Source organism: Octodon degus, unplaced genomic scaffold, assembly GCF_000260255.1.
Source record: "Octodon degus isolate 3935 unplaced genomic scaffold, OctDeg1.0 scaffold00053, whole genome shotgun sequence".
Lineage (NCBI taxonomy): Eukaryota > Metazoa > Chordata > Mammalia > Rodentia > Octodontidae > Octodon > Octodon degus.
In genome coordinates this window covers 5,957,784-5,983,302 of record NW_004524629.1, presented here as the reverse complement: position 1 = coordinate 5,983,302, position 25,519 = coordinate 5,957,784, and the positions used below count along the sequence as shown (strand labels likewise).

General features: G+C 37.0%; 1 protein-coding gene across 3 annotated transcripts in view; it reads left to right on the top strand.

The window, feature by feature from the left end:
* The window catches only part of Cfap44 (cilia and flagella associated protein 44), a 119,105-nt gene that overhangs the window by 4,266 nt on the left and 89,320 nt on the right, over nucleotides 1–25,519 (top strand). For 2 of the 3 annotated variants that reach the window (XM_004633300.2, XM_023717639.1), the window contains 13 exons: nucleotides 5,309–5,384; nucleotides 5,469–5,578; nucleotides 8,063–8,209; nucleotides 8,723–8,867; nucleotides 10,806–10,968; nucleotides 13,518–13,620; nucleotides 14,810–15,026; nucleotides 17,069–17,183; nucleotides 19,498–19,662; nucleotides 22,948–23,103; nucleotides 23,417–23,464; nucleotides 24,148–24,247; nucleotides 24,784–24,878. In XM_004633300.2, coding sequence (XP_004633357.2) covers nucleotides 5,488–5,578; nucleotides 8,063–8,209; nucleotides 8,723–8,867; nucleotides 10,806–10,968; nucleotides 13,518–13,620; nucleotides 14,810–15,026; nucleotides 17,069–17,183; nucleotides 19,498–19,662; nucleotides 22,948–23,103; nucleotides 23,417–23,464; nucleotides 24,148–24,247; nucleotides 24,784–24,878 — 1,545 coding nt within the window. In that variant the 5' untranslated portion in view covers nucleotides 5,309–5,384; nucleotides 5,469–5,487. The remainder of the gene's footprint in view (nucleotides 1–5,308; nucleotides 5,385–5,468; nucleotides 5,579–8,062; nucleotides 8,210–8,722; nucleotides 8,868–10,805; nucleotides 10,969–13,517; nucleotides 13,621–14,809; nucleotides 15,027–17,068; nucleotides 17,184–19,497; nucleotides 19,663–22,947; nucleotides 23,104–23,416; nucleotides 23,465–24,147; nucleotides 24,248–24,783; nucleotides 24,879–25,519) is intronic. The other variant, XM_023717640.1, reaches the window with a different exon arrangement.

Genomic DNA, 25,519 nt, shown 5'->3' with positions numbered 1-25,519 from the left:
ATGTATTTCTCAAAAGAAGAACTACAAATGATACATAATCATATGAAAAAAGTGTTCAGTGTCTCTGGCCACTAGAGAGAAGCAAATTAAAATAGCACTGAGATTCCATCTTACTCCAGTAAGAATGGCTATCATCAGGGACTCAAAAAACAATAAATGCTGAAAAGATGTAGAAAAGGAAGTCCTTCTGCTCTATTGATGAGACTGCAAACTAGTACAACCATTGTGAAATTAGTGTGGAGATTCTTCAAAAACTCAAACTAGAAATTCCGTAATTCCTTTTCTAGATATCTTCCTCAAACAGCTAAAGACATCATATTACACTGTTACATGCATGTCTGTGCTTAAGCAGTGCAATTCATAATAGCTCAATTTTGGAAGTGGCCTGTATGTCCATCAAGAGATGAATGGATAAAGCAAATGTGGTATTTATACACAATGGAGTATGGTTTAGCCATAAAGGAGTCATTTGTAGGAAAATAGATGGATGTTGAGGTATTAGAATAGGTGAAATAGATATAGAAGGTATATTATTTTTATTATATAAAAATTTAAATTATTTAGCAGAATAAGAGAAAAATGATAGGAAACATGGAAACATGGAGGTAGATTTTTGTAGAGATGGGAAGGGGAATTAGGAAAGGGAAACAGTTGGGCAGAGCTAACAAGGAGTAAAAATGATCAAGATGAATCTTGGGGTATGTACTAATTTCCCCAATATGAATTTCATTATTATTATATAGATTCTATTTCTACTGTTAATAAAAAAGCAAAAAATATGCAAATGAGCTTAGTCATTTTTGTTGGTTATAGAGTGGTTGTACTGAGAAAATACATGATACGCCCATCTGCCTCTACCTCCACAAATAGCATTCTGGTAGAGAGCCATAAAGGCATACTGTGAATATCCTTAGCGTGTGGAGTGCTCAGGTGAAGTGATAGCACCTTCCTTCTGGAAAGTGTTGAGACCTGACAAAGAGGTACAACATTGAAAGGCACACTTGAAGCACTGGGAGTGAAACGAATTATGTGTGGCCTGTACCTTGTGAGAGGCTGAACTAAATAAAACTTCAATTTTGAATTTCAGCTTTTTATTTATTTATTTATTTATTTATTTATTTATTATGTCTCAGTGTGTTGCCCAGGCTGATTTTGAACTGGACTCAAGAGATCCTCCTGTTTCAGCCTCCCACATAGCTGAGACTTTAAGAACACATCACCATATCCAGCTCTTAATTATGTTTATTGAGCTTGCGCCATGTTAAAAAGAATTATCTGGTAATAATAGTAAAAATAAGTATTATTTCTTAGTACCTATGACATGTTACCTATAAATCCATGCTTGACATTAGTTCATATGTGTGGCTACACAAAAGACTTGCCTGTGGACTGAGATTATTTTACTTTTTTTTTTTTTTTTTTGGCCAGCTCAGCCCACCCTTGGAGTGGGGCTGGCATGGCATGTGGTGCCAGTGATCAAACCATGGTCCCTGTGCTTGCCTAAACTTGCCTAATCTTGCTTAAACAGGCACTTTAGACTACTGAGCTATCAAGTCAGCCCTTTTTTTTTTTTTTTTTTTTTTTTTCTCGGAACCGACCCTTGTGCTTGCCAGGGAAGCGCTTATTCCACTTAGCCCTCACCCCGGCCCCTGGTCAGCCCATGTTAATGATATTTTAAAAAGTTTTTTCCAACTGACTTTAAAGTTCAGTCAGAGTTGAGCACTGCAGATACAAAATATCTCATTTAATATTTACAACAACTCTATGTGACAGCAATATCACTCTCATATCACATATCAAAGGACTGACATGTTAAGAAACATATGCCTTGGCCAAGCTGGGGGTCAGCTCAACTCTCTTGAACTCCAAAGCTTTACCAGATTACAATGCAATTTCTCAGTCTCACTGATCTGAACAACAACAACATTGCCAAAAGAAAAGCCAACAAAGATCATTATTTCTATCACTGATCTCCAGGAGCATAGGACCTTCTTGCATCTGACCTGCTTAACTGCCTTTTAAAGTTCTTCAGTCAGCCTTTAGAACCCAGAAAAGCTAAAACAATAATAGACCTCCAGGATTTATTGTCTAATATTTCCAGTTTAGAATACTGGGAAAATTTTTTGCATACTATACATATGTTTTGTGACTCTGAAGTTTATTGGATGGTAGTGTTAGCCATCAGAGGAAAGAATTGCTTATTTTAGTAAAGATTAAAGTGTGATGCTTTTGTCTTGGCACCAAGTCACATTTTGTTGAGATTCAATTTCTTTGTTTAGAGAGTGCTTAGTTAATGATAATTGTTTTTATCCACCTTATTATTTTATAACTTAATTCATTAAGTCTTATGGCCTGTTTTTATTAGACTTTATATTTAGATTATATTTCTAGTATGTTAAAATAAATGAATTTATTTAAAATTGCCTAAAAGGTAGAAAGTGATCTTATGAAGCTTTTGATCTGAGACAGGAAGGAAACCTATGAGTTTGAACTATTGAGTGATGTTTGGGGATTAAGGAGGGCCATAAACCAGGGAATGTAGTGGTCTCTAGAAGGGTAGGAGGACTCTTAGACAACAGCCAGCAAGAAGACATGGCCCGCAGCCCTACACCCACACACAGCTACCAGCAACCTAAGTCAACCCAGAAAGAGACTTTTCCTTGTTTTCTCCAGAAATGAAGGCATCCTGCCAACACCTGATTCCAACATGTAGAGACTAGGAAGAGAGCAGCTGAGTGAAACTAGGCCTGGACACTTCACCTACAAAGATGAGAGAATACACGGAGTGTTAAACTTCTGATAATTTGTGTGATAGCAATATAAAACTAAAACATTAACTAGTTAGAGTGTTACTAGAACTCACAGATTAAAATTTTTCATTTAGTTCTCAGTTAATTAGCAGCAACAGAATATCACTTCAGTTTTGTTGGCAAATCCGGTTCACTTCACTTATGGGTTTTGCACCAAAGCATCTTAGAAAGTAGTTTCATTTCCTTCCAATATCTTAAATGTTGATCTTCATCAGAGAAATCAGTAGCTATTACCATCTGGTACATTTGTTAGCTTTCCTGTTGCTGTGGGACAGAGAACCTGACACCCAAACTTTGAAGTGAGGAGAAATTTAATTTGGCTCTTGGTTTCAGAGGATTCAGTCTGTGGTCAGTTGGCAGGAACATAATGGTGGAAGTGCAGAGTGGAACCAAACTGCGGCTGAATGGCAGCTGAAGCAGAGTACAGGCTACGAGTGCTAGTGAGAGCTGTGCTCTCTGAAGGCATGCCACGAGTGCATGGTTACTTTTGCTGGTTACTTTTGGGTTGCTGGGACAATACCTGACACTCACAACATAAAGGAATGGTAACAATCAATTGCTACTTATTGGGCTCATGGTTTCAGTGTACGGTTGGCTGGCTGGCAGCTAGGAAGGAGACAAGCACCTTTCCTGGTTATGGCCCCAGTGACCTTCCTTCCACCAGGCCTCACCTTCTAATACTGCATTCAGCTACTGAATTTATCAGTAGATGGATCCACTGATGTGCATAGTGCCCTCCAAACGCACGAGACTGTTGGGTTTTAGATTGAAACTGGGATACTCAGTGACCCACCTCTCTCAGCTGCACTCCACTTCCGGACAGCACATTCAGCCGTTCAGCACATGGCTCCTGCAAGTCCACTCATCGCTTCAGGAGCTTTTATTCCAATCAAGTTGGTAGTTAGGATTAACTGGCACACATCCCAGCTAAAATGGCTGTCAAAAACCAAAACCATTTCAAGGTCTCTTCGACCATTCTGGTTCTGTTCAAACTCAGATGCATGAGAATCAGTGACATAGAAATTTATTTTGAGGTTATGTTGACAGAATTGCCAATGTCTTCTTGAAGTTCAAAGACCAGAAGTTACAGATTAAACATCTTTGTATCTGCAGCAGTGCAGAGTATAATATAGTTTGTATGTAAATGTACCTACTAGTTTTGAGAACTGAATTGACTTAAGTTGTGAAGAACCTTGAAATCAAGGGAGATTATAGCATTTAGTTATGTTTATAGTTCCCAATTTTATTCATAGTATGTTGTAATTTGCATGAAGGCCTGAAAAATTGACATTGTTTACTATAATTCTCAATCTTTTTCTTTGATTACTTGCCATAAACATAAAAGTTTGATTCCCAAACTGGAAGGCCTAGGAAATAGCTTGAATAATAGAATTTGGATTTTCAAAGATCTTGCTGCTCAAAGACTTTGTCATTTGATTTCTACTCTTCCTAAGCCTTGTTGGGCATGGAGGTGGGGTATTTTACAATCAGATGGAAGGAAGGGTAGAAAGGAAGGAAGAAAAGAATGGGGAGAAGGAAAAAAGGGACAACTGTAAAAAGGAAACACACTTTTTTTTATTTTTTTATTTTTTTTTAAAATAGATCAGAGACACAAGTTTATTTTTTTTAATATTTATTTATTTATTGTATGTGTGTGTGTGTGTGACCAGCTCAGCCCACCAGGGGGCGGGCTGGCTGGCATGTGGTGCTGGGGGATTGAACCGCGGTCCCTGTGCTTTGCTAAGCTTGTTCTAAGTAGGTGCTTTAGACCACTGAGCCATCTCACCAGCCCCAACACACTTTTTTTTAAAAGACAAAATTTTATTTTTGTAACAGAAAATGGCTCCTAAGTTCTAAACACAAAACTTAGTATCGTGGACATCATGCCAGGGCACATTTTTCTTGAGTATGTTGACAGGAAGAATATTTAGCAAGGTATTACTGTGCACTAGATCAAGAGAAGAGATCATCATAATGCCACTATAAGAAAATAGATGGAATAGTGTGCCCAGCTGCAGGGAGTTAATCATGCTGCCCTGGTCACATCACATGTGTGCATCACATCTGCCTTTGTCACAGGGCCTGTGTTCAGAGACAAAGTGTAACAGAGCACTGGCTCATTAATCCTCTTGTCAGCATTGTGTTTTTTGTTCATTTAGATTACCACTGAGGAATTGATACACAGTTTAATTAGCTAGTTATGTGGCAATACTGGTGTTCAAACCTGAATCTAACCACTAATCTGATGCACATGTGTTCTTCAGATTTTTAAAAATGTACATTGATTAGTAACCCCAGGTGAATTTGGTAATTGGAAGAGAAAGAGGGAGGAATGAACCAAAGGAAGGATGGCAGAGGTTTAATTTTAGTGATTGAGCATTTGAGAGAAAAGATAGATTTGGATGGTGTGTTTCACTGTGGATCTCTGGGAAACCAGAGTGCACTGCAGTGCCAAGTTTGCCTGGACAATGAGCCTATGAGTATGATGTGTTTTGCAGAAGTCTTGATCGTGGCTGCACCCTGCTTCTGTTGGGTCATCTTGGATACTATGCAACCATAGCATTATCAATACACGTGAGTGTTCTCTGGCCATGAAATTTGTTGAGTTGTAGGGGAGACCGGTTAAAATCTATTTTATAGCATTTTCTTCTATCTCAGTTTTGCATATAGAGAAAACATGAAAGAACCAGATGACCAGGATGTTGATGGGGGAACATCAGACAGATCAAAGAGTGATGGAGGGCAGTCTTCTAAATCAGAAACAAAGTGTAAGTAAAGATGATACTCTAATTTTTTATTAAATTTAGATAAAATAATTTTGAAGTGTGGACACTTGAATTTATAGACTAGAAATGGTTGACTTGTTTAATTCTCTTACAAAATTCTAGTTGCTTAGGAGCAGAGTCTATGTTTTGTTTCTCTCAAACTGGCAGCTAGAATTTACTGTACTCTATTGAAAATGATCTATCCTCACATCTGTTTTTTTTTCTTTTCTTTTGTGGTACTGGGAATTAAACTCAGGGCCTTGTAAGCACACGGCACATGCTCTAGCAACTGAATCGCAACCCTGGCTTATAGGTTTCTAATGGACTTTTCTGATGCGCTTTAGAAGAACTGGACTTAAGTTTTGAGCGCTGGATTGGTAGACTGTAGTAATGTTTGACCATGGAGAAATTATTACCCTGGTCTTTTCTCATCCACTTACATGACGATTGTGAATTGTCCAGTAATTAAATTGGGTAACATGTAGAAGGACTTCATGGACTGTAAATAAGAGAGGAAGAGAGGAATTTTATGATTAGGACTTTTAAAATGGTGGCTGGTTCTTTCCTTCTGGCCACGATAGTGATAGCAGATGTCTTAATGGAATCTTGACTTTCTTCAAGTTCTAATCTCAAATATAGTTTCAGAATTTTAAAAAATCTGTTTTTTTATTTGGTACAGCATCTTGCTATGCAGCTCAGAGTCAGTAATCCTCCTATTTCAGCCCCTAGTGCTAGGATTACAGATGTGCAACCCCACGCCCGGTGTCGGTGGTTGTCACAGCATGCCCAGGGTTCTGGAGGTGGCATAGCAGGCAGTATCAGGGGTCAAACCCAGGTCCTTGTGCTTGCCAGGGAGGCACTTAGTTTGCTGAGCTATCTCCCCAGCACCAAGTTTCAGAAATTTGATGTTGACTTTTTATCCAGAGATCAGGACCTGAGAAAAATCAATTCAGACACAAAATTTGCACTGAATTCTTTTAATCAGTCTCAAACATGTCTCATAAATAATATTTCCACATTGTGTTTTGTTTTAGACATTTATCTTCTTTTGCTTGGACTTTTTATAAGGATTTCTGTTTAAGTCTTCCTCTTTGGATCTTCACACCACTAGTAGAGTTACTATTAAAACAAACTATGATAATATCACTTGCCTCAAAAACTATAGTTTATCATTCCCTTTGTTTTTTATTTCTGCTTTATTTGCTACTTTTCTGACATATCATTATCTACTTTTTTGGCTTTTAGTTCTCAGCAGAGATTTCCTGGTGCTCCTCTCTGCTTTTCATGAATGGACTTAATGATTATCGCACTTTGGCTAGCACTGTCTGAGGACCTTACTTCCTATGTCAGAAACTCCTGGGCACAGGCCTTACCAGCTGTGACCTGCATCTGGGCTCAGTTCATTCATTAGTATATACATATATCATGGGTATTAGGATTCCATTTGATACTGTGAAGCAATTTGCTGGCATTCTGAACATCTTCTAGCCTGTTGCTATGTGAAGAGGTTGATCATACATATAGTAAGATAAGAAGGCTGACTGGATATATTAACATCAGATCATGTAGGCTGAGGCAGAGAGTATTACGAGTGACAGAGAGGGGCATTTCATGATGAGAAATGGACCAGTTTATTACGAGGGTATAAAATCATAAATATGTGTCTACTTCATAACAGATCATCATAATATATGAAGCAAAAGCAGTTGAGTATTAGTTACTTCCTAGTGGCCAAAAGGAGATGTTCCTACTATTAATATTTGTGTATTGTTATTAGATGCAGTAACCATGTTGGAAACTTTTTTAAAAATTACTATAAATTCTGGGTAGCTCATATGGATTTTCTTTGTGCGTAGCCATAATTTGTAGGCTTCCTTGTTATATATCTAATCCCGTGGAGAAGGTGAGTATAAGCAAGGAATCAGAGGCAAACTGGTTTTACTAAAGAAAGTCTGTCTCTATGGTAGCTGCAGAGGAGAGGTCCCACTGTTTCCTGTTTTCATTGGGTAGAGAGAAGAACAAATAGAAGAAACTCATATATAAAATCTTAGCTCATAAGAAAAATGCCAGCTTGTTTTGTTTTTGTTACAGTCTTATTCTTCTGAGAGTGCCCACTTCAGAGAAAAATAATCATACTCAAGAGAATAATCTTGTTCTCTGACAAATAGAATTATTGTCTTTAACATAACAAGTTCCCTATAAATGTTAATAAAATCCATGTGAATTGAAATTATGATAGCAGCATGTGAACCATGTTTTCTTTTTATTTTACTTTCTTGTAAGTATGTAATGATAAGAAGTAGGCTGCAAATGCAGTTAAAATGAAGAAGTTTATAAGACTGATCAAATAATGTGATTCTGTGAAGAATTCCTGTGCATGAAATTTATCAAATTTAGAGCATAAAACACATTGAAAATATAGCTAACTTGTAAATAAGAAGATGTTTTAATTCAAAATTTGGAAATTATGAAAACATTTTTTAATAGCTCATACAAGAGAAGGTTTAGAAGATACCACAGAGGAAACAATTACTGAAGGGGAAGAATCATATCTAGAGGAGGAAGGTTCAGATCTGGACAATGTGGAAGGCGGTTCAGGGTCATCTGAATATGACTATCCAGACAGCGTTAAAAGTAAGTATTGAGAGCTTTCTATCAGCAGTTTGAGAAGACAGATAGAACAGTTACAAACCCAGAGAAAGAAAAATTTATAAGATGTAGATATATGTGTGGATGATGAAAAGGAAAACCATTGCATATAGTCCAGGAGGATATCATAGCAGCTTTGGAGTAGCAGTTTCCATTTCTCAGGATCCCATGTTGAACTCCCATACCTGATCTTCTGGGAATCAAGATGACCTAAGGAATGTTCTACCCCAGTTTAGTTCTCCAACTCTCCCTTGTAACTAATTGGGAGTTACTCTTCGAGAATTTGAAATCATGACCAGAGCTTAGCATTCACCTCTGATGCACATGAGTGCATTGGCTGTTTCTCCTCCAACCATTAATAGGTAGCTTCTTATGGTTGGATCAATAATAGTATTTACTGCTAACATATTGTGTGGTATGTGTATTCCTCTTGTCTTTGGGATATATAATTTTAGAATTCACCAGATTTCTTCTTACTCAATATTTTTAATGTTTTAGCATCCCAGGAACCCCCTGTCCCAGAGGCAGAGGAGGAGCTTAAGAAGAAAATATCCGAATCTTTCTTCTACAATTACATGGAGCTTGCTTCAACACCTTTTGTGACACCGGATTCTGACATACCTCTGACTTTTCTTGAGCTCATGTATCCTTTTCAGCTACAGATGCATAATTTGGGGATTTTATTTCTTAGGTCAGAGGCTGGCAAACTACGGCCTATGGATTAAATCAGGACCTATCCTGTTTTTGTAAATAAAGTTTCATTTCAGCACAATCGCACTCATTGATTTATATGGTTTAAGGCTGTCACCACTTTCAAGAGTAGAATTAAGTAGTTGTGACACTCATGAAAATACTCTTCTTTTTTACATTGTACATTTACTTTTTGTTAAAAATTCTGCATAATCTCTTTTTCTAAAAACTTTATTTCCTTATAGATAAGTGAACCTTCTAAAATCAGTTGTTTCAAAAAAGGGATGAAGAAATAAAGACTTTTCCAATGAACCTTGAACTGTTTTTTTTTTTTTTTCCTTTTTTTAATTTTATGTATTTGGTACAGGGTCTCACTGCACAGCTTGAACTCATAGTGATCCTCCGGTTTTCAGCCTCCCCAGCGCTAGGATTATAGATGTACACCACATGCCCAGATTCGTTGGCCAGCTCAGCACACCCAGAGGCAGGGCTGGCGAGGCATGCTGGACCTGGGATCGAACCCTGGTCCTTGTGCTTGCCATAACAAGTGCTTAGTCTGCTGAGCTGTCTTGCCGGCCTTCAACTTCGGTGTGCAGCAACAAATTGTTATTATTTGAAAACCTGTTTACTTAAGATGTTACCCAATATATTTATTTTGCCAATTCCAGTTTTTATAGATTCATCTCATTATATTTACTTAATATAATTATCTTTTTATATTAATTTGAACCTGAATATACATAGCAATGTAGTTAGATAACTCAGATTTTTGAAAACTGATATTTTTAAGTAGCATAGTTTTATAAGCATACTCACCCATATATACTTGTTGATATGCAATAGACCTTCACTATTTTGCAGGTCAATTTTCATGGACTCATTGTTTCATACATTTTCAAAAAACGTTAAATTATTTATCGTGGATTTTTTGCTATGTTGTGGGATTTTGCAGTACTGACAGTCTATGTATATTGTTAAAATTGTGTAGGTTTATGAGTTTAGCAAATGGGTAAGAACATTAGAAGTGTTTTTAAAAGTGTGGGAAAGGTTTATAAGTGTGGGAAGGGTTTATAAAGCCTTAAAATATAAATACTGAAATAAATATAACGTCGATACTTTGCTGATTTTCACTTACCATGGAGTGTCTGGAATGTAACCTCCATGATCAGTGAGGGACCGCTGTATCATGCACTTACTTACCTTGGAGAAAATACTAAGCTTATTAATTATATATGTTTATATACCACATATTTAGTCAATGTTCATGATATATTTGTATGAATTACATCTCAATTGTATTTATGTTAATTTATCACAGTGATTATGTTACCAAATGATGTGTTAGAATTTCACAAACGGCAGAATTTTAAGCATCATTTTCAGCATCAAGGAAAAAGTCTATACACTATTTTTACATGATTAGCCAACAAACTTGACAGCCATTATGAATACAAAGATGACGAAGACTACAGACTTTAGTCCATGTTGCACAAAGTGATTTACTTTTATTGAAAGAGAAAAATGAGATTACTTAGGTGACAACGTTGCTTTATAATGCTCCAGTACTGTAGAAGGTTTAACATTGTCATTGCAAAAACAATTAATGTGCCTCTAGAATTTCTTTGGAATAATTAAAATTGTAACTGAGTCAGTGTATGAGAATTTACAGTTCATTTAAAAATAAAATTGTGTTAGTAATACCTAAAAAAATAAGTTTTAGGATAAAATTCAACTCAGTAAGACCTAGAAAAAAATAAGTTTTAGGGTAAATTTCAACTACTTTCACCTTGAATCTTCAAGAATATAGATTTTAAAATATCTTTATTTCATCACTTTTTTTATCCCTAATATGGTTATTTTGCTTCACTTTTCCTCAACAACTTTCCCTCAGACATTCTTTTGGTTATGACTGCAGAAAGCGAGCCAACCTACAACTTTTAGACAGCAGTACCTTATTGTATGTTGCTGGGAACCAGCTGATCCTTCTCAATGTTAAAACCAAGGAACAAACCTACTTGCGAAGTAGCAGTGGTGAAGGAATTGGTGCCATTGGGGTATGTCTTTCATGACAGGAAAAAAAAAGAGCTCATTTACTTTACTGTTTTTGACCAATCATCTGTGATTGTTAGATGCCAACTCCATGCAGCCTTGTGGGATTGCAGGAGGTGCACACCCTCATTAAGTCATTTTCTACTCAGTTATTATAATCACTCCCTTCACTAACATTGCCTTGAGGCAAAAGGTCATATGTTAGTGTTATTATTATTACCACTATTAGCCCATTGTACAGATCAGGAAATGTGGGCTTTAGAGCCTCAGTGACTTCCCCACAGCTATGCAGGTTCTTTTCACATTCAGATTAGAAGTAGAAGTGGTTGGGTTTTTTGAAGTACTGATGCAGGCATATGGCAGTGGGAAGGGAAAAGATGAGGAAAACGTGAGACCCATGGAGAGGAGAGAGGCGTAGACTGACTAGGGAAACAGAATCTCATGGCATGTGCAATGTGGAAAGATAGCCTTTCTTTCTTGATCATCTAAATGTAGCATGTGTACATGATTAAGTTTCCTGTCCTAAGGGATTTTTAAAAAAACTAAAAGTTTAGCAAGAGTGTATTATATAGTACTATTCAGCCAAGCCTGCATAGAATATACAGCAAAAGATTTAAAAAGGAGGAAGTCCCCTTTTAAAAGGGGGAAGTCCCTTTATTATCCCACAAGGCTGCATAATAATCTGTACTAATTCAAAGAGTTTAAAATTCATCTAAGGAGAAAAAACTTTTAAAACCAAGAAACATAAGTACGTGATAGTGTGGCAACAGCTATATGCAAATAACCATGGGTACAATGCGAAGTCATGGGCTTTGTGGGGTGAAGGCACTCAGAAGCCATGAGCTGTCATGAGCCTCATGCCCACACCGCCTGCAGAGGCTACGAGACACATGATGATCACATAATCAGGCCTCATTTTGTGGCTAGAACAGTATTTTTCATTTTGTTATAAGACAATTTGGTTTGAAGACAATAGGCAGAGGTGTAGTATAGCCATGGTGCTAATCCTAATCCTTATCCATCTGGATGTTGAGCAGTTTTATGTCCACACGGGATTTTATGCAAGTGTCCTAGAGCTGTTATTGCTGGGCAGTGATGGGACCCTCTTCTCTCATCTCATGGCACCTGGCTTCTCTGCAGTAGGTGTACAGTGGGGATGAGTAGTATTTTTGCAAGGCTAGGAGAAATCTGTGAGACATGTATTTGGGTCATATAAAATATCTTATAGAAAAGTCAGGGAGAATTTATATGTTAGGTGTCAAATTAATGACTTCATAATTCCAGATTTTCATTAAAAATAAATGGGCCTAACTCAGCCTCATGGCAGCTTCTACTCTAAGTTGCAGACTTTTTTACTAACTGTAGACAAGACCAGACCTCCATGTCCTGCTTGGAAATACTATCTTCCTTACCTCTTATTAACTTTATAGTCATTTGTGATAAGTTTGCTGAAGATAATTTATAAAAATTGAGATGTGGGGCTGATGAGATGGCTCAGTGGTCTAAAGCACCTACTTAGAACAAGCTTAGCTAAAGCACAGGGACCGCGGTTCAATCCCCCAGCACCACATGCCAGCCAGCCCCGCCCCCTGGTGGGCTGAGCTGGCCCCCCACACACATAAATAAATAAAAAAATAAAATTTAAAAAATTGAGATGTGATATACTCTGGGAATGTGAATTCCATACTGTTAAGGTTTGAATGTGTCTCCCATAGCTTAGGCATTGGAAACTTAATTCCTAATACAACAGTGCTAGGAGATGGGGCCTAATATGGCATGTTGAGGGCATGAATGGATTAATAACATTGTGGAGGAGGCGGGATGGGTCAGTGTAATTAATAGCAGTTAGAATGAGCCTGCCTTCTTGCTATCAGTCTCTTGCCCTCGGCCTTGCCTTATGACAGGGTGCGACACAAAAGCTTCTCCTGAATTGGTCACTTAATTGTGGGTTCTCAGTCTCAAGAGCCATGAGCCAAATAAATTTCTGTTCATTATCTGTTACCTGATCTTAAGTATTTTGCCATAGCAGCAGAAAGTAAACCAAGACAAATAAATTCCATAAATTTTCTAACCAGAGTTTAGGTTGACTTATATAGAGGGCTAACAATTAATCCAACGTAGTGGTTCTCAAGTGTAATCCCCATGCCTGTGGCATTAACATCACCCTGAAACTTCTTAGAAATGTAAAGTTGCAGCCCTGATCTACTAAACCAGAAACTTTGAGGGGAGAGCTGACAATCTGTGTTTTAATAAGCTTTTCAAATGATTCTGATGTGCATTAAAGATTGAGAGCTGTTGTTTAAATTTTATATAGGAAATCTGAAATTAGAATTACAAAAGGCTGTCTTAATGAAGGTGAACCTTGGAGTTTTATTTTCTTCTAGTTTTCAGGTCAAGTCATATATATCATCAGATGTTTCTCAGATGCCCATTTTTTGAGGTTTCTACTGGACTAGGTACTAATTAAACAATTATAAAATCATTGTCACTAAATACTGTAAGATTATACAGAGATCTTACCTTTAATATTTTAATGAAAGTCCACTTTTTGTAGGTTCATCCACATAAAACTTACTTCACAGTAGCTGAAAAAGGAAGTTTTCCAAAGATTATCATCTATGAATACCCTTCTTTGAAGCCCTACAGAGTCCTTCAAGGTAAATCTAATAGTCTTTAAAATATTTCGAGACTAAGCGTGGTGGCACACCCCTGTAATCCCAGCTCTTGGGTGGCTGTAAACAGGCGGATCACTGTGAGTCCAATCTAGTAGGGAGACCCTGAACACCGTGTAGACCCTTCTAAAATACAATAAATAAATAAATAAATAAATAAATAAATAAATAAATGCAAACTAACATGAAAATTAAAAAAAATAAAATATTTCATGTTCAAGGCTAATAGCATTCTGAAGAAGACATAAGGTTATTGAATAAATCAGGATTCTACAGAGAAAAGCTACTAGGAGATGGAAAAGAGATTTATTCAATGCGTTTGTCTTACACAGTTTTGGACAGTAGTAAGTTTAAAATTTGTAGGTCAAAGCTGCAGGCTGGAATTTTAGGGGAGGGAATTGATGATGCGGTCTTAAGGTGGAATTTCTTTTCCCTCCTGGCATCCTTAGTTTTACTTTCAAAACCTTCTTACTGACTGGGTGAGGTTCCCTTAGATCATCAAGGATAATCTCAAAGTCATCTTCCCAGCAGCATCTAGATTATTCTCTAGCGATCTAGAATATTGTTCAGTGAAATCAACACATAAGATTAACCATCACAATTATCTTACAATTCTGTTTTTCATAGTTTATTTCAAAAAATAGTCACTTTTGAGTTTTTCAGTGATAAATTTTTTATTATAGATTGATTTTTCTGAACTTATTAAACATGTTTTTGTGTTTCTCTTCATAAAATAAAATATGTTTACAAAGTGTTTTGCACTTGTACAATGTGACTATGACTTCTTCATCTTTTGCCTTTATATTATGTAATCTGTTCTAAAGTGAAGAGTGATGAGTGATTTTGGAATTTCTCTTTAAAGGAGCATAAAATTCTTGTCATTCCTCCATGAATTCACCTCTTTCTCCTCTCTCCCCTTTCCTCTCTCCTGTCTTCTCTCTCTTCTCTCCCCTCTCCTCTCTCCTCTCTCCCCTTTCCTCTCTCCTGTCTGCTCTCTCTTCTCTCTCCTCCCTTCTCTCCCCTCTCCTCTCTCTCCTCTCCTTTCCTCTCCTCTCTCTCCTCTCTCCCTTCTGCTCTTTTCTCTCCCCTCTCTCCTCTCTTCTCTCTCCTCTCATACTTTTGGCAATGAAGTAAATGTTGCCCTCACTTATTAGACCCCTGTTTGTCCTTGCAGATGGGACTGAGAGGGCATATACTTATGTGGACTTTAACTACACGGGTACCTTGTTGGCCTCTATTGGTAGCTACCCCGATTACACACTGACTATCTGGAATTGGAAAGAAGAGCAGCCCATGCTGAGGACAAAAGCTTTTTCTCAGGAAGTTTTTAAGGTTACTTTCAATCCTGAAGATGACGAGCAACTTACTACGTCAGGATCAGGCCACATCAAGTATGTGAAATGACACAGAGAGGCTGGTAGATACTGCAAGGGTATTTTCTTTTCCTTTTTTTTTTTTTTTTTTTTTTTCCCGCTATCTCTGCACTAAGGATTGAACCAAGGGCTTTCACACTGGGCTGTCACTATCCAACCTGTGTTTTCATTTTTAATTTTGAAACAGGATCTCATTAAATTGCCCAAGGATTTTCTAAGAGGATCTAAGCCCCACAGACATTTTTGTTGTTGTTAAGATTAGATACTTTCAAAATGTGTGTGTTGTTTTTAAAGACTAACTAGTAGTGCAACTTTTCTAGGTAGACAGGTGGGGTTTTATTTCCAAAGAGAGCACAGATAGAAAAGAATGGTTGTAAATTTAGCCTGCTGTCTTCTCTCAGTCTTTCTTAAAGAAGATTTTAATAGTGTTTCAATAGCTAACGTCAGCATGGTTATTTTCAAATTCAGTTTTCATATCACTATTAAATTTCTTATTCATAGCAACTCTGTCCTCATGTGTAAAGCAAGAATTGTCATAGTCCACAATTCCTGATGAGGGACACTTAATACTCAGTGCTCGCAGAGTCTACTCTTAGCTTAGGCCTCTGGCTCCAAATTCCCTGCTTTTTCACTGTCATATTCCAGTGTGTTTCCAGAGTGGAAAGTTCATTCTGAGCTACCTTTGTTCCGCCCTCACTTCTGCATGTTAATAAGGTAGCTTTCTGCTACCACTTTAGCAGTGCCCACAACTCACCTCCCAGAGTATCTGTAAGAGAAAGACATTCTTGACTACACTGTATTTCTCTCATCCCAAATTAAACTTATTCTTTTTATTATCTACTCACTAGAAATGCAGAATAATTGAGGATGCTTTAAAAATGTAATCTTGAGTAAGTTCTCAAGAAACTTTCCTTCTAGCTTTTAGGCCAAAATGCTCCAGTTCCTTCTATTGTCCTATCATTTAGTAAAATGCATATTCCTATGTACTGTTTCTTTAGAGAAATATAGATTTTGACTAATTAATTCATGTACAAAGTGCTATGAAAGAAACATAGAACACATGGAAGGATATGATCAGGGCCCTAATGCAGCTTTGGATAAGGATGTTTGCTGTCTGGGCTTTGGCTTTGTTATTATTGGCTTGTTCACACAGTGTGTGTTTTGTATCCAGTAGGATAAACCAAGAGTCCTTTTTCCTGTGTCGTCTCCATCATTCTGTCTGTTCATGTGTTTAGGCTATTTATAAGAAAATGTCAGTTTTTTGACTGGTAGTCATTAAGAGTTTTTCAACAATTTAATGAAGGAAATGATACTAGTATTTTCATATTATACATGAGGAAATGAAGGCACAATGTGGTTGATAAAATCACTGTGTCACATAGCTAGTATATTAGAATATTTTGGAAAACCTTTATGTCCTCTAAAACAATACTGTTCAATAGAACTTTCTGCTGGACTACAAATGTTCTGTTCTGTCTCATATAGGAGTTGCTAACCACCTTTAGTTATTGCAACTTGAAATTGGCTAAATTGACTAAAACATTGAAGTCTTAATTTTATCTGTATTAATTACTTTAAATCTAAATTCAGGGGCTGGAGAGATGGCTCAGTGGTCTAAAGCACCTACTTGGAACAAGCTTGGCAAAGCACAGGGACCACAGTTCGATCCCCCAGCACCACATGCCAGCCAGCCCCGCCCCCTGGTGGGCTGAGCTGGCCACACACACACACACAATAAATAAATGTAAAATATAAATAAATAAACAGCAGAATACATTTAAAAAAAATAAAAAAAAATCTAAATTCAAATAGTCACTTGTGGCTGTTGGCTATCAAGTAGCATAACTCAAATATTGGATCCAGAAAGCTAGACAAATTGTTGTCTATTTAGTTGCTGAGTTATTGTTTCCTAAAGCTTTGCCTGATACTTATTACATGATAATCAGACAAAAGAATGTGATAGTATATGATTAGGAAGTATGTAAATATTTGAGCCATATAGAAATAAAAATGAATAACTTATTTGCGGTATATTTTATCTGTATCTTGTTTGCTTTTAGATTCTGGGAAATGGCTTTTACATTCACTGGACTCAAGCTGCAGGGATCACTAGGTCGATTTGGCAAAACAGCCACTACTGATATAGAAGGCTATGTGGAACTCCCAGACGGGAAGGCGAGTACGGCCACTGTTCTGGAATAATCCGTTGTGCTTTTAAGTCCGTATAGGAAAACATACATGTATGAAGATACATCATATGTTTTCAAAAGCTATGCCAATAGTAATAATGGATATTATGATTGTAATGAACACTTAATTTTACTTCCTTAGGTTATCCATTATAACTAAATACTAGGGCCAGTCTTCTTAGGTTCTGTTGTGTTCCTTGTTCCCTCTGGACAGTAAGCTTCTGACTCATAGCACTACAAATGATGTTAAAGTCAACAAAGAGCTGGGGAGATGGCTCAGTGGAATAAGCACTTCCCTGGCAAGCGCAAGGGCCTGAGTTCAATCCCCGTTCCGGAAAAAAAAAAGTCAACAAAGAATTCAGCTGTGAATCCATCAGGACCTGGAATTTTCTTAGATGATGATGCAAACTCTGAATTGGAAGCTGCACTACAGTGTTATGACCTATTGTGCTTGGTTTTATTTTCTCATTCTTACATCTGCTATAATGATGAAGTCAATGGGAAGCTTCTCATCAAGGTTTGGAGGAGCACTCTTTGGATTGGAAGAGTTATAAATTTTCAGATGTTTGAAAATCTAGCAGCAGTAACTTTGCTTTCCCAAAGCAATTTGAAGAGAGCATCCCAGACTATGAACCTGCCTCTGACAAACTCACCTTGTGCTTTGTCATCAAGCTGTGATGATTTAGATTCCTCTCTCTGGCTTCGGAAATCAGTGTCACAGCTGCGCCAGGAAAAGGACAAACGCTGCTCCCTTTGTCTGCTGTGAGCAGTGAAGCTGTGTTCTTATCACCATGGGCTGAAGGACAACTTTATACCTGGTCACCCTGATTTGAGGCTGATGTCAAAAGAATTTTTCTTTGAATAAATATTCAGTGGTATCCAAAAAAAAAAAAAAAAGAAAAAAGAAAAACAAAACAAACAACTAAATACTTCCCTGAAGTGGTCATAAACCATATGTACATATATAGCATTTTCTTTTTGCTAAATATTATACATACATGGAAAGTATATAAGCATTTTTTTATATTAACATAGTGGCAGCCTTCTAACTTTTAATTATATCATCGGATTGAAATGCTTATGCTTTTTCTTAAGCATTGCAATAGACTTTGTTCTTCATGTAGTTTTAGATTCACAGAAAAATTAGGAGGAAGGTATAGAGATTTCCCATACACCACTGTTCCACATGTTATCTACATCACCCACCAGAAGGGTACATTTGTTACAATTGATAAGCCCATGTTGACGCATCAGTGCTTCTAGGGCATAGTTTACGTTAGTGTTCGCTCTTGACATTGTATATTTTCTGGGTGTGGACAGGTGTGCAGTGACAGACTTTGTCTGTTGTTATACCATCATATACACTTGTTTCACTGCCCTAAAACTTCCCTGTGCTCTGTCTCCACATCCTTCTCTCCCCTGTAGTCTTTGGCAACTATGATACAGACCTTTTTGCTGTCTCCATAGTCTTGCTTTTTCAGAATGTCATAGGCAGTACTAATATTACTTCTCTTTGCCCTGTTTTTTTCTTTGCCATCATGCTCCAACTGAATTTATCTTGGCCAAAGGTTATATACAGCCTTATGGTTTTTATTTTTAACTCTCAGATATTATTAGGAAGGTCAGGCAAACTCATAGTAACATCTGTAGCACTGCAATTTAATCTGTTAGTTTATTCTTCAATTTTGCTGGATTAATTTTTTTCTTCCTGACAAAATTTATTGCCTGAAAGGGATCAGTTATTTATTAGTATTTTATCTGGTTTCCTATTACAATGAAATACATACTTGTACGTGTAGAATGCATTATATACTATTACTTGCGATTGTCTCTGTTATAAGTAAATGCTGGCATACAAACATCATTCCAAGTTTAAGAAACTGAATAGTCTAGTCATCTAGTTATTACAAAGTTGACAATATCACTTAAGTAGAATCTAGTTTATCAAGGACTTTAAACATATCTCTAATTTTTTTAATTCTTAAACTCTGTCCTTATGAGATATATAAAGATATATACTGTATACATATATGAAAAATTTCCAGTAAAAATATAGCTTATTTACAGCAATCTAAAACAATGCAAGAGGTTAGTAAATCCATAAAAATGTGATTAGTGGTTATTTGGGGTAGTAGGTTTTCATTTCTATATCTTCTTCTGTTTTCATATTCCAACTTTTTACTTTCAGAATCGAGAAAAATATCCTTAAATATAATTTATACATACTCTTTGAAATATAATCACATGCATTTTTTTCTGTTTTATGAACATTTCTCTCTCTCTCTCTGCACACCTGCCAGGTGCTCTCAGGGTCAGAATGGGGCAACCTGCTGCTCTGGGAAGGCAGTCTCATCAAAGTGGAGCTCTGTCGAACTGGCACAAAGACTTGTCACCATGGTCCCATCAACCAGATAACGCTGGATGAGGGTGAGGTCATCACTGCGGGGTCGGATGGTTGTGTGAGGGTAAGTTTTCTTGGTACATGTGAGACAGATCATCCAAGAGGTTGTGTCAGATTGTAATTCACATAAAGGTCACTTTATGAAGGAATTTAATGGTCATGTACTCCTAAGACCAATTCATTTTGAATAACATTTCTCCTCTGGTAAACATTTGCTTGCTTGTTGAAATCAGTTTACTGCATCTTAGTCCTGAAAATTCCTTTTTTAAAATTGATTTCATTTTTTAAAATCTTTTTTATTCATTTATTTCGTACAGGGTCTCACTATGCAGCTCAGACTCATAGTGATCCTCCTGTCTCAGTCTCCCCAGTGCTGGGATTACAGGAGTGTGCCATCATGCCCAGTTTCAGTGGCTGGCATGGCATGTGGTACCAGGAACCAAACCCAGGTCCTTGTGCTTGCCAGGTAGGTGCTTAGACCACTGAACTATCTCAACAGCCCAGCCCTGAAGCTTTTTGATGGCACCTCTTATTTATTTTATTTTTTTTTCTGTCTTTCTTATTTGAGATTTTATTGGTTGGGTTGAGGCTCAGTAAGAATGATTCACTTTGTACATAATCCTTAACACACATACCAAAAAAAGTCATGTATTACTTTCCATTTATTCCAGTGACTTTCCAGCTTTGAATTGGAGGCAAATTTTCTGTAAGAGCATTAAGTACCAATATCTTTAAATGTTGACAAAAGGGCCAACCAAATAGCTCAGCAGATTAAAGCGCCTGAAAGTAGGTTCAGGGGCTGGGGGTTCAATCCCCAAGCCTGCCATGTCAGTCCCGCCCCCCGGGGTGTGCTGAGACAACAGTTGAGACCGGGCGTGGTGGCCCTGCATTTCCAGCTCTTGGGAGGCTGTAAACAGGCAGCTCACTATGAGTCCGATCTAGTAGTGAGACCCTGAATACCCTGTAGACCCTTCGCTAAAAATAAATACAAAAAAAAAAAATTGCTAACAAAATGTTACTTAAGTCCCACTAATTCACAACTTTGTACCCTATACACTACATACTCAAAGTTTTGAGCTTTCACAACACATTAAGAAAATTAGGCAAACCAGACTACCACTACCAAAGATGTTAAAGAATGCACACAATTCTGACAGGGCAACAATCAAGAAGTAGTTTTCTTTAGGAAACAATTCTACTAAAAACAACATGGAAATAGAACTCATTTAAAATTATCTAAGACATATTAAATGCATGATTGTGATTCCAAGTTGCCATTTCGTATGCTTTGTATTGCAGGATATAAAACTATCCCCCAATTAAGAATGTTAGGCTGCCACCTAAGATAGTCAAAACCAGCCATAAAGCAATATCTCACTATTTTCTGGTTGTACCAAAGATGGACAACTAGCAACAATTGGAAACACACTCAAAGTTGAGCTGGTGGGGCTTGGGTTTCCCTGTGAATGCTGTCCTCTTCTTGTTTCTTACTAACAAACTGAAATACTTTTACTTGTGGACTCCATGCTGCTCAAAGCCTAGACCAGCGATGACAAACCTTTTAGAGATTTCAGTGATAAAAAGAGCTGACTGCAGAATGCATGCTATAGATTCACCGGGCTGGAACGCTGACCCACATTGCAGTTCCTGTGGTTGCTGTTTATCACACTGTGTGGCACCTTCTGTGAAAGTATACCATACTGGGGCTCACCACACCAACTTGTAGTCTACTTGGTACATATTCTTTGTGGGGCCTCTCATTGAAAAGTGGAAGTTTATTGACATTCTTTAATTGTGTCTAGAAATAAGATTGCATTTTTAAAAATAGTCTGGTCTGGGCCGGGGAGATGGCTCAGTTGGATAAGCGCTTTCCTGGCAAGCGCAAGGGTCTGAGTTCAATCCCCAGTTCCACCAAAAAAAAAAATAATAATAATAATAAATAAATAAAAATAAAAAAAATAAAAACAGTCTGGTCACTGGCTGTTTTCTGCTGAGCTTACCCTACCTAGTACATTAAGCCAAATTACCCCCACATCCTCTTACCACAAGCTTTTTGAACACAAGTATAGGTTTTTCCATTTGCAATATTATTTTTTTTTAAATTTTATTTATTTATGTGTGTGTGTGTGTGTGTGTGTGTGTGTGTGTGTGTGTGTGGCCAGCTCAGCCCACCAGGGGGCGGGGCTGGCTGGCATGTGGTGCTGGGGGATTGAACCGCGGTCCCTGTGATTTGCTAAGCTTGTTCTAAGTAGGTGCCCTAGACCACCGAGCCATCTCACCAGCCCTGCAATATTATTTTTGATCTTGTTAGATTTCACACATTGCTCTGAGGATCTCTCATGTCCTTTATTTTGCCATAAAAATATTCACTAATCCTTCTAAGATATGTTACCCCAAAATGTCCACATACCAAGTGGGCGAAAAACCTCAAGAGAAAAGAAGTGAAACATTTCACAGAGGATCCTTTTATGGACAACATTAATTTCTAAATTTCCCTTTTCAAAGCCTAAATTCACCTCTTAGTTCTTCAAGTTGTAAATCTATCACCCTTTAGGGAAAACCTACCCCAAATCCCAGGGATTAGTCTGCTCCTGGGAACTGGCCCTTTTCACCCCACCAGGCTAATCCATGGGTCAGCAGTGATACACAGGAGCTGCTTTCCCCAAGTCTGAGCTGGTCAGCCTAGGATAAAATGGTAGACATGTCAACAGATCTCTCTGTGGAGGGCTTTGGGGTGTAATAGGAATCCTTCTGCATCCACTGTGGGAAGTGTAGCAGCGCCCTCATTCTTCACAGAGGGTCTGGACTCTTCTCCCAAGGAACAGAAATCCTTTCCTGAGACAGCAGAATGTAAATTGATACTAAGGAAGAGAAACATTTTCTAATGAAGTCATCAATTACTTCTGTTTGTTCTGATAATAATTAAGATTGTGCTTGAGTCATTAAGCAAGAAAGTGTATTTCCCTTTCCAGTGAGTAACAGGTCTCATTATAATGTCTTGTTGAACTGAATCAGTTATTCCTTATAGTCATATTATATGAAGAAAGATCTATTAAAAACTTTGAAAAAGAGCTTATTTTAGGCAGTACTTTACTGCTATTCTCAACTCATTGTTAATGTTATGAAACAAGAAGAAATTACTAGGGCCAGGGAGATAGCTCAGTAGAATAAGCACTTCCCTGGCAAGCGCAACCTGAGTTCAATCCTTGGTTCTGCAAAAAAAAAAAAAAAAAAAAGAAAAAAAAGAAAAGAAAAAATAGAAATTACTTTTGAAAAATTAGAGTCTTTTCTATCTTAGAAAACAAAAGAAACTATTAATCAATTGAATTTTTTTTATTAATTTTGCAAGATATGGGACTTTGAGACAATAGACACTGCTGATACTATAGATGAAACTGGATTATTGGAGATTGAGCCTATTAACGAACTTCGAGTAGGCAAGAATGTCAATCTCTTCTCTATGATAAAAATGAATGAAACAGGAAATAACTTTTGGTTGGCTCAGGTAAGTTAAATTCTTCTTTCTTGACTCTTTAAAGTTACTTGAACATAAAATTAAAATAATAGTATAAGTCTGGATTAGAAGTCTATTTGACTGTTAGTATTATAAATGTGTTTGACTATATTTACAGTACATTTGACTTTATATAGTTGCTTCTAAAATATATAGAAATTCACAAATATCAATTATACTTTATAATATATGTAAAATTTTGCTATTATTGTTCAGACTTAGTTAAATCACAGAAAGAAAAATATTTAATTTGATGAAAGTTAAGATTATAAAATAAAATATTATAGCTGATTAATTTTTTTAGGATGCCAATGGAGCCATTTGGAAGCTTGACCTTAGTTTTTCAAATATTGTAAGTTGCATCTTTTTTTCATTTTCCCCAATTTACAAGGTAAATCCCTTTGCCACTCTTTGAAACTATCTTTCTCCATACTAGATCACTGTTACTGATTCTATCTCATTGTGTACTCAATGCACTTTTCATGAACATATAGAATTTTCATGTATATTATCTCATGTGATCCTCACAGTTACCCCATTTAGTAAGCATACATCATCTTATATTGCAAATAAAGAAATACAAACCAACATGTGCCTTGTGCAAAATCCCAGTCATTAATTAAATGTAAAGGCAGGACTCCTAATTCCAAAGTGCAGTGCTCTCTCTAGCCTACTCTGCTCTTTATCACTCAAAAGTCACACATGTGTCAGGTTCTACTTCTCTTTCTTCCTTCCTTTCTTTTCTTTTCTTTTCTTTTCTTTCTTTTTCAAATTTTTTATTATCTATTTATGTGGAATCGTAGTGATCCCATCTCAGCCTGCCCAGTGCTGGGATTACAGGCATGCACCACCACATCCTGTTTCAGTGGCCAGCTCAGCTTGCCTAGGGGCAAGCTGGCACAGCATGTAGCATATGGTGTTTTGGACCAAACCCTGGCCCCTGCGCTTGCCTAAGCAGGCGCTTAGTCTGCTGAGCTATCTCACTGGCCTTGCATTACCCTATCTTTGAGCTCTGATGCAGTTTGTCTGTCTCAGACCCAGGATCCAGAGTGCCTCTTCTCCTTCCATCATGGACCTATTGAAGCTTTGACTGTTTCTCCTGTCACTTATCTCATGGCCACCACAGCCTTGGACTGTAAGTGGGAACTGTTGATGAGAATATATTTGACCTTGTTTTATCTTATTTTCAATATAATTTTTAAAGTTTTTTTATTGAAAGTATTTGGGAATTTTCCCAAAAGGTAAACCCTGTAAAGCAAGTGAGACAAATTGTGTAGTGGACAGGGCAAAAAGTGCAACAACCAAGGTTATTGTGAGAGCTTTCCATAAGGACATAACCTCTAAGTCGTCCATGAAAACTTCATCTTGACGTCATCCATGTGCATGCTCTTCACAGCCTTTCTTCCTTTGTGACTTCTGGCAAGTCTGTGTGGCCTGTGCCAGGTGAAGGCAATTTACCAATTATGAGTTGTCTTCTTTATTATTTATATTTGTAAATTACCCGTTTGAAGATGTACATGGAAAGTGTTGACTAATGAAAGCTGTTGTATTATCAATTTAATTATTTATGAAGTTTCTTGTTGTAATACTCAACATGTAAAAAGTGAGCCAAGATTATTTTAAGAGATGTTATGTATATAATTTGTTTCTTTTAAAACTGTCTTTTTATAGGCTCAATTCGAATATATGATTTTGCTAGCAAAACTCCCTTGGTTCAAATGAAATTCAAACAAGGTGGGACTGCCCTTACTTGGGCACCCAGAACGGTAAGTTTATTATATTGAACTTTTACTGGAATCCATTGGTAAATATAGCACATGAGTGCTATTTTTATGGAGTAGATATTTTCTGACTCTAAGATTAAACAATATGCAATATAATAACCATTGGTAATTTCCTATCATCTTGTTTTGAAATTAAAACATTTTTACTGTTTTTGAAATTCTCTTTAAAATAAAAAAAGAATTTTACAGAATAAAAAATTTAAGTTTTCTTATTTCATTTTGAATGTGATAGAAATTATATAATAGCCTCATTATGTTCTGTTTGGTCATGCCTTTAATGAAAATTTTATTTTTATGCAAACTGCAGATGAGTAATATTTTCATGTTACAAAGTAATTGCCTAATAGAGCCCTGTGTGTCTATGTCCTGTCAATCTCTGATTTCATTCATTCTATTATTATTTCTAGTTTGATTACAGTATGCTGGGCTTTCCTCTAATTTTGGGGACAAATGCAATGAACAAAATGAAAATACATTTGCTTCTGTGGACCTTACAGTTAGTAGGTTGGGGGTAGAGACAGATAATAAACCAAATTATAAGTAAAATGTGTTGTTTCCAAAAATAATAATGGTGGGGGCTGGTGAGATGGCTCAGTGGTCTAAAGCACCTACTTAGAACAAGC